The 9522-nt window shown below is 49.4% G+C and overlaps 1 protein-coding gene across 1 annotated transcript; it reads right to left on the bottom strand.

Annotated features, from left to right (window-relative positions):
• Positions 1-1808: 1808 nt before the first annotated feature.
• LOC140610409 (putative serine protease 42) lies at positions 1809-6403 on the bottom strand. The gene is made up of 5 exons (XM_072786475.1): positions 6113-6403; positions 5654-5810; positions 4803-5065; positions 3729-3889; positions 1809-2314 (listed from the first exon to the last, which is right to left on the bottom strand). The coding sequence occupies exons 1-5, from the start codon at positions 6384-6386 to the stop codon at positions 2078-2080; spliced, it is 1092 nt and encodes a 363-aa protein (XP_072642576.1). The 5' UTR covers positions 6387-6403; the 3' UTR covers positions 1809-2077.
• Positions 6404-9522: the final 3119 nt, after the last annotated feature.

Raw genomic sequence — 9522 nt, 5'->3', positions numbered from 1 at the left:
ATCCAGAAACAAAGTTCCACATGATACCCACTGCATTGGGTAGAATGAGGTTTTTCTATGAGTAACTGAGACCTGATACAACAATGGCTTAAATAAAAAAAAAAAGAATTTCTTTCTCTGCTGCATGTAATGAGCTGTGATAACAGTCCTACAAATTCCAAGGAGCCAAGTTCCTTCAAAATTCCTGCTCCGCACCCTCAGCATGTTCCTTGTGTCTTGAGATTTGGTTTGGGAAATGTAGAGATTTCCCAAATCCAAATTTGGTTTGGGAAATGTGTAGAGATTACTTAAAAAACTTGTCTGCTCAAGCCCTGGTCACTGTGTACACATTTCAGCCAGGAGAGAAGAAAGAGATCTGAAGATGACTTTGTCCTCCATTAAGGACATTTCCCCAAATTCACACTCAACATTTCAGTTTTTATTGGCCAGAACTTAGTGCCATACTTAGATGTGCAGGACTTGGAAATACAGTCTTTATTCTGATCAGCTATATGCTCAGAAGAAAAGGGATGAAAAATGTCAGAAGTGTACAGTTTTAGATCTTTACCCCAGTCCATTTCTTTATTCACCCAAATATTCATGGGCACTTACTTCTCACGTGTAAAATGCACTAATCCTCTCCTAAAAGAAAATAACCTCAAAGTTTCAAGAACAGAGAAGGAAATCGGGAGCAGTGAAGTGAGTGCTCCACATGGTAATAGATGGCTACTCTGTGACAATAGGCTAATGAGAGAAATGAGCCAGCACAGACACAGTAAGCACTCAACCTGTCCTCTCCCTGAGCCTCAGCCTGGTGTTCTTCATGGTCAGGTCAAGGCAGTCTGGTGCACAAGGCTCCACATAACAGACAGGCAGGAAGTAAGGCTTGCAGTTTGGAGGCAATGCCCTGACCTCCCTCTCGTTCCACTCTCTCTCACTTCCTCCTCCCCAGATGCAATGGCTACGAAGGGAACGGGAACTCAGGTACAAAGCTCCCTGCAGAGATGCTGGTGGCCCTGGGGGGCATAGCAGCAGGATCTAAGTGCTAAGACCATCTGTCCAACTCACATCAGAGTAGATGAGGGCCTCCCCTCTCACTCTAGAGTTTAAAAAGCATCACGAACACATTCTTAAGTTAAATGTGAGAAAAATTTATCAGTGTCCCCCACCCCTGGTCAGGAGAGATACAGAACACACAGGTGACAATCCAAACATTTATTAGTTGGCATCTAAGATCTCCACACTCCATCACTGCCTCCACACAACTTGGGGTGAGCCTGGATGTGGCCACTAGCTACTGAGGAAGGGGGCCCCCATCACGGGGCTGCCATCACAGAGGGCCCATGTGCCACAGGCTGGCCACGCACAGGGGGATTCTTGCTGGGTACAGGGGAACTCCTCCCAGCCTCAGACACACCCGAGGCAGATGTGGAAACCCCAGGCCTCCCACCTCAGCAGGGACATGGTGACACCTCTCTCTCTGCACCAGCAGCAAGCTGACTGCTCTGACAGAGTCTCAGGTGACAGCCTGAGCCCACACCCAGCTCCAGTGCTGTCTCACTGCTCCTGAGGTCTCTTCTGTGGTAGAGGCTCTCCAAGATGGCAAGGACGCACCGGGGTCTGCCTCGCAGGCTGGCTGGCTCTCAGGCTGGCATGCTTGCACTCCCTCCTTCCAGGCAGGCAGAGCACAGCCAAGGTGTGGGTGTGGCCAAGGCAGGTGACTGGAGCATCAGGCTGGGGCACTTTCTGGGCTCCAGTCTTGCTGCCACCTTCTACTGTGTGGTCCTCTACAGGGTCAGTGGATGCCAACCAGAATTGCAGGAAGGGGCTTTTTTTTTTTTTTTTTTAAGATTTTATTTGTTCATGAGAGACATAGTGAGAGAGGCAGATACATAGGCAGAGGGAGAAGCAGGTTCCCTGCAGGGAGCCTGATGCAGGACTCAATCCTGGGACCCCGGGATCACACCCTGAGCCAAAGGCAGATGCTCAACCACTGAGCCACCCAGGCTCAGGAAAGGGCATTTGAGTAGGAGCAGGAGGTCAGAGGAGAGGCCAGGCCCGGTATGAGACTCAGAAACAGGGGAGTGGGCGAGGGTGATCACGGGGCCATCAGGATGCCCAGCGGCAGCACCAGGCACAGAAGTGGGATGAGTAACACCACTGAATACAAAGAGGCAGCCTGGTTCATCACGTTAACTATCCACTCAGCATAGGAAGCAATGTCCGTATAAACTCCAGGCACATTTCTACGACCACAGCCAAAGCCCCAGCTCACGATTCCCACCTGGACCCATGTGTCCTGAAATTTACAGACCAGAGGGCCCCCAGAATCTCCCTGGAGAAAGAGAAAGAATCAAATGCAGGAATGGAAGACCATCCACGTGAGAGCAAGCTGGCTACACTGTAAGGCACTGGGCAGTCAGGCACATGGGGACCTTCCCCAGGGACCTACCAGGCCCACCCTTCTGTGAATACGGAGAACTGAGAATTGAAAAGTTAATGGGCAGGGGTGCCTGGATGGCTCATTGGGTAGAGCATACAACTCCTGATCTCGAAGTTGTAAGTTTGAGCCCAACACTGAGTGTAGAGATTACTTAAAAATAAAATTGTAAAAAAAAGAAAGAAAAGTTAATGGGAAAACTTTAACATCCTCAGGACGATATTATGAATGACTGGTCATTTCCCAAACCATAGTGGGGGTTAAACATTTTGAATACCACCTCTGCATCAGAACCCCCAAAATCCATACATCTAGCTTAAAGTTTCTCTAGAACTCTTAACTCATATATTCCCTCCATATTTGACACTCCACTCCCAGACATCCCATACACACCCATCTCATGCAGAACATTGCATGTCCTCTCCCAGATCTGCTCTGGTGCCCCCACTCTGCACCACCCAACTCAGACAGAAACAGAGAGCCCTCCTGACCTGCCCCTCACCCCCACCCTCCCAGCAGTCAGTGACTCAACCTCAGGTACACCCTCTTTACCCCCTAACCACCCCAGGTCCTACTCAGAACTCAGCAGCATTGCCTAGACGATGGAAACAAACACCTAGCCTGCATTCCTGCCTGGGCGGCATCAAGAAACTCAGCCCAGCGCTCCAGGCCACACATACTCCCACTCCAGGCCTCTTCCCTGGCCCTGTTGGTCACCTCACTGCTCCAGACCTGGAAGACGTGCCCTAAACGTGACAGGTTCCCTCGCACACCTCGGAGCTGCTGTACATACGGCTCCCTCTCCCTATAAGGCTCTTCTCCTCTTTCCAAGAAATCCAAATACTCATCCTCTGAGCCCCAGCCCAAATGCCCCCTCCTCCAGAAAGCACTCAGTGCAGGAGTCCTGCAGGCACGCACAGGGGGACCCCGAGCGAACACCTTCAGACCTCACCTCATGTATGACAGGTATGATATCTGTGGGGCGGGGTTATGACTGGGGGGTTAACAGAGCTAATGGGGACAGACGCTCCCACTGGTCACACGGGAGTGTGACATGGGAGGAACCCAATGAAAGGAACTCAGAGTGTTAGCATTACCCACTCCCTGACTTCCCCCCATTTTGGCAGTGTCCCCAGGCAGCAAGGGCCGCTCCCTTTTGAAGGAACAGGCCAGGCCAGCTCAGGGGAGCAATGAGTGGTTCCCCCGAGTGAGAGGAGGTGACAGATGAACCAGGCCCTGGCACTCAGGAATGAGGAGACTTTGAGGGGACATCCTCAATGTGGAGGTAGAAAGGGGTCTGTGAAGTTACCTGACAAGAATCCTTGCCTGCTGCTTTATAGCCACAAATCATGCCTTCCAGTACTACAGTCTTATTTGTTGTCATGGCTTTCTGAATCATCTCGTTACACCTCTTGTGGTGGATGATGTCTTGGTCGACCTCCTGGAGAATATGTGCAACAAGTTTGCTGCCTGCAAGTAAAGAGGCTCAGCAGTGGGTGGTTCTGCACCAGTGGACAGGAAGCCCCTACACACCTAGAATCCCCTTTGAAAAAGACAGGGCAGTGGGGACTGTCCCCATTTGACACTGGAGGAAACTGAGGCCCAAAGTTGACATGGGGAGGAAAGGTGGTAGGAACTAAGACAGGCTGAAGACGAACCAGTCTAGATGGGAAGAAGGCAAGGCCTTATCAGCCTGAGAAATGATAATCAAGCATCTGTTACCCTGTATCAATAGTAATAGTGACAGGGATCCCGTGCATCAGTAACATATCTTTACTTTAGAGCAGGACCACAGACTCTGGAATGGGTAGTGCCCCAAAGTTACCAATCCAGTCTCTGCCCAGAAATAGAAGGCCCTACAGGGATCCCCTACAGGAATCATCTGGCTCTGCCTATACCCAAAGGGACACGAAGCTCCCTGACAACCAAGGCCAGTACTTTCAGAGAGGAACACTTCTGACTGGAAGACAATTCGTCACTTACTGAGCAGAAACCCACCTTGGAGAGAACTCCAAAGCCTCTGGCTCTGTCCCCAGGGAACCTAAAAATATCCCTAAGCCAGCCAGGCACGGTGCCACACAAATGTGCAGAAACAGACTTTCAGCCAGGTATTTCTTCTCCTCCTGAGAGCAATTCCAGTTCCCAGGACCCATGCCTTTCCTAAACACCTACTGTGAAATGTTTCTGTTACAACAAAAGACCTCAACCAATTTCTAGGCTCACGCCAACCAGGAGCTATTACTCTGACTGTTACCAACCTGTGGCCCCATTCCCCCTCTGCCAGGCAGTCCATCCACCTCCCCGTCCCTCTCTTTAGCCTTTTTGTTTCAGGGATAGGGCTGCCTCCCACTTCCTGAGCGTGCGACCTGCCTCACAGTCTCACCATATTCTTCTTGTCTGCCCCATCCAGTCACCCAGCATGTGGTCCCAGCTTCCACCTGGAAAGTCTTCTGAGGAATGCATATAGGCTGTATGGTCATGCTGAAGTTTACAGGGTAGAGCAGCTGCAGAAGGGCAAGGTCCTTCTGAATGGTTCCAACTACTGAGAGCTGAGGGTGGACAATGACGTTTCGGATAGGGACCACCACACTTGTGTTTTCTTTATGGATACTTCGGTCTCCCATCTTGACAGTGTAGCTAAGATGGCTGTGGGAGAGAAGATATGCCCTTTATGGAGACCTTGAGAAGCAACCCTCATGCCTTTTTACACACATTGCAGATGCTTCCCAATCTGGCCCTGACCTCCCTCATCTCTCTTTCTACCACCCCATCTCTAAAAATCCTTGCTTCACACCTCTCAAAACTTGTTTGCTCACCCATACAATTGGTTTGGTTCACCAAATTAGTATTCCTAGTAATACCAGGAATTAGTATACCTAGTAATACCAGTGCAAACTCTTGTTTTTTAGTGTGTGGGCTTTGGCTGGACTAGGTTGGTTGGTTGGGTGGATTGGGTTGGGGTGGGTTGGTTGGTGTGTGTTGGGTTGGTTGGGTTGGTTGGTTGGGTGGACTGGGTTGGGTTGGGTTGGGTTGGGTTGGGTTGGGTTAGTTGGGGTTGGATTGGGCTGAGTTGGTTGGGTTAGGTGGGGTTGGATTAGGCTGGGTTAGTTGGTTGGATTGGGTTGGGTTGGGCTGGGTTTGGGTTTTATCAAGTTTCCAGGGCAACAGAACCTAATGGGTATTAGAGGAGAGCAGAGCTGGCTTCAGAACTCAGTATCCACTCGTCACCCTCACCTTAAAATACAGTGGCCCGCAGTCAGCACCCACTGCTGTGTGATGAGGGAGCCTCCACACACGTGTTTCTGGTTGATCCTTAGGCTCACCTGCCAGGGCCACTTCGCTTCTTCGGCTGCCTCTCCGCCCAAGATTTTCGCAGTGACTTGGCCACACCCTGGGGTGAGAACAGCATGGGAGGAAGGACCTCAAAGAAACAGGGCCTGCTCCCGAGAGCCCGGGCTCCCCCGGGGAAGCACCAGGGGCTCCTCGGACAGCCGGGAAGGCCACGGCCTCTCAGACTCCGGGGCAGCGCTGCCAAGTCCCCAGGCCCTGTACCCGCAGACCCCCAAGGCCGCGTGGGCCCGTTCCTCAGAGCCCCGGGGCGGGGGGCAGGACGGGGCCGGCGGGAGAGGGCCTCTGGCTCCCCCAGTCTCCCCGGCCTCAGCCCCGCTCCGGGCTCCCAACGCCAAACGTCACCTGGGACCAACTCCACCAACTGGGAGAGTATGGCCGCCTCGCGCGGCCTGGAGGTCGCCGGCGGCCCCGTAGCCCTCCACACGCTGGCGCCCGGGCCCTCAGGGCCGCCCCCCGGGGACGACGGGGCCGACGACGGGGCGGACGACGGGGCGGACGACGGGGCCGACGACGGGGCCGACGACGGGGCGGACGACGGGGAGGACGCCCCGAGCGGAAGCGGGAGGAGCAGCAGCCAGAGCAGGAGGCGCAGCGAGCGGCCGCCCGGGGACGCCATGGGCCGCCCGCGCCTCGCCTCGCCTCGCCTCGCCTCTGCGCGCCCCTCGCCGCCGCAGGCTGACGGTCCGCGCAGGCGCGTGAGCGGTGGAAGAGGCGCGCTCCCTGCGCTCCCCGCCCCCGGGCCCGAGTGCGAAACCCCGAGCCCTGGCTTCCCCCTGGGTCCGTCTCCACCGCGAGTCCCACGAACTCCGCGCGGGCCGGAGGGGTCGGGGTGCTTCTGAGGACAACCGCCCTTGATAGGGACCTTCCAGTTCCAGGGACCCCTTTGCCAAAGAGAAGCAATACAGTATATCCGCCCTCGCCTTCTGTTGTTTATCTAACCTGCAAATATTAAGAATGTATGCATTACGTAAAATGCTTGATTATATATTTTTGGGTTTTTAAATTAAAGACTTGTAAAACACACACACACACACACAAATATATGGCCCCCATACCCCCCACCCCTACCGCACCCCGCAAGGAGCCTTAATGCTCCATGATGGGTCCTCGGCTCAGGGCTTCATTCACCAGAACAAGGTTTTGGGGTGGGGGGTGCTATACAAATTAAATAGTTGAGACAAAGGAGTAGGCTGCTGTTCTCAGTGACAGTGGCACCTTAAAATATTAGCCACCACCAAAGATACCCACAAGTCAGTCCATTCTTTTTAGCACTTGGTCCCTGGCATCCGTCCTGGTGACCGGTCCTTTGTCTTTGTGGCCTGAACGCTTCTGCTAGGCCTCTGCGTCTCTGGGCTTCAGCATCCCTGTTGAGGTCGAGGAGAAAACAGCAATCCTAGCTTCTGAATTGCAGCACTTCCCACTTTTCCCTGGCCAAAAACAGGACAGCCAGTCACAGTGTTTTTCAGGGATGTGGATACTCCCCTCGCAATTTATTTGTCAACATCCTGGTGAAGGGATTATTCTCTAAGGCCTTCTTGGAGGTCAGAGAAATAAGGGAGTAGGTCATACATCATGAATCCATTCTAATATTCTCCACTCTCTCTTTGCATTCCTTTCTCTATGTTAAACCAAGGAATTTTCTGGCATATCAAGTTCCTTTAGTGTGGTCCACCATTGAGTGGAAAACAGCCAGTATGTAGAATCTACAACATATAGAATCATGCTCACCCTGCCTGAACCAGCAAACTGAATTTAGGATTTCTGGTTAAGTGTAATCCTGATAAATGTGGCCTCAGGCCTCCCCAACCAAGCAAGAGTTCTCAGAATCCAATCCTATCATACACCTCTGATTTTTTCCAATGTAGATGAGCAAATTCTTACAGTCACTGAAAGAAGAAGGTGCTTCATAGAACAGCTACAGCAGTTGGTAAAAAACTTCAGTTCTCCTTAATGAAGTTAGGGGTAACAATATCTCTGGTATTGAAGAAGTGACTATGTTCACAAACCAAGGAACAGTGATCCAACTTAACAACCCTTAAAGTGCAGGCATCCTCGGCAGCAAACACTTTTACCATCACAGGCTGTGCTGAGGCAAAGCAGCCGACAGAAATGCTACCCGGGATTTTTTTTTTTTTTTAATTGGAGTTCAATTTGCCAACATATAGCATATCACCCAGTGCTCATCCCGTCAGCATATCATCCCTGCTCATCCTCCTCAGTTCCCATCACCCAGTCACCCCAACCCCCCACCCACCTCCCTTTCCACTACACTTTGTTCATTTCCCAGAGACTACTTGGGATCTTAAACCAACCTGGTGCGGACAGTCTGGCTAGTTTAAGAAGATAGGCTAAAGCCCTGCCCACCCAATCTGTGGATGGAAAAGCATCACTTGCTACTGATGAAGATGATGATGATGAAGTTTCAGATCTTTTTTTTTTAAGATTTTATTCATTAATTCATGAGAGACACACAGAGAGAGGCAGAGACGTAGGCAGAATCAGAAGCAGGACTCAATCCCAGGACCCCAGGATCACGCCCTGAGCCAAAGGCAGATGGTCAACCACTGAGCCACCTCGGCACCCTGAAGTTTCAGATCTTGTAAAGAGTTTTGGTTCTAAAATTTAGCTTCTAAAGAAGATAAAACTTGAAGAAGTTACCAGGAGCTGCTATTTGATATTTATAATTACTGCTTTTTAAAATTTTGTTCATGGACCTGACAAAACCTAGGTCTCTACTATTCTCAAGCCTGAGCCTGTTGGACACTGCAGCTCTTTTTGGTTTTTCCTTAGACGCAATTCATTCTTTGCAGCTAATTAAACTGAAGAGGCCTGTAAATAAAGGTTGAAACAAGGTTAATAAAGTTCTTTGCCTAGAATGAACGAATGAATGAATGAATAAATAAATAAATATTATGATGAACATATTCGAAGGCTCTAGTTCAGAGATCAGTAAATGTTTTCTGTGAAAGGCCAGAGAGCAAATATTTTAGGATTTTGAGGTACAAGTGAGAGTATTATGTAGGTTTCCATACAAAAAAGAAGGAAAATTTTCCACCAAAATATAATAATAATAGTAACTGGATATAATATTTTGTAATACAAATCTACTAATGAGATGAATGGAATTCTTTTTTGGGAGAATAACATTTTGCTTAATTGGATTCAAAATTAGTGTTCTCCATCATCAAAATCAATTGCAAATTTTCTGGTAATGGTGATCTATAATGATATTTTATGCATTTAATCTTTTAAAATGTCTTTTCATGCAGTTAAGTGCTGCCAAATGCTGATATTAATCTGTAATCATATAGCTTTGAGCATATTCTTCACTTGGAAGGCATTTACTGAGTTATTTTAGGTTTTTCTCTTGATATTTGCCTTTTATTGTGTCATTACATTGCAAATTAATCACTTCACTGAAGTTTAAGTGGAAGCTCCTCAACTGCAGTTAAACAGATTTTGAAATATGTAAATTTCCTTTGCACTGCTTACACAATTCCAAAAACTGCTTCTGGAATTGTGGCAGAAAGCTCAGGAAATATATTTACTGCAAATTTTTGTTGGAATGCATATTTTGCTTGTTTTAACTTTTGACAGCACAAGAACTGTTTAAAACAGCTTGACATAACTTCTGATTCAAAAAACATTGCCTATCATCAAAATGATTTTACTATAGTGTAAAAAGCAATGGAAAACTAATACAGGATGAGAAAAAAGAATAGAGAGGATACTGTTATAAGGTCCTTGCACTA

This window comes from Canis lupus, chromosome 19 (assembly GCF_048164855.1).
Source record: "Canis lupus baileyi chromosome 19, mCanLup2.hap1, whole genome shotgun sequence".
In the NCBI taxonomy this organism is placed as follows: domain Eukaryota; kingdom Metazoa; phylum Chordata; class Mammalia; order Carnivora; family Canidae; genus Canis; species Canis lupus.
This window is presented reverse-complemented; position numbering and strand designations above follow the sequence as displayed.

Coding starts and splice junctions, on each gene's coding strand:
- LOC140610409 (XM_072786475.1), bottom strand. CDS start 6,386: ATGGCGTCCCCGGGCGGCCGCTCGCTGCGCCTCCTGCTCTGGCTGCTG. Junction 5,066..5,653: donor GCGGGCCACTGTATTTTAAG/GTGAGGGTGACG, acceptor TCTCTCCCACAG/CCATCTTAGCTACACTGTCA. Junction 3,890..4,802: donor GGGCAGACAAGAAGAATATG/GTGAGACTGTGA, acceptor CTTTACTTGCAG/GCAGCAAACTTGTTGCACAT.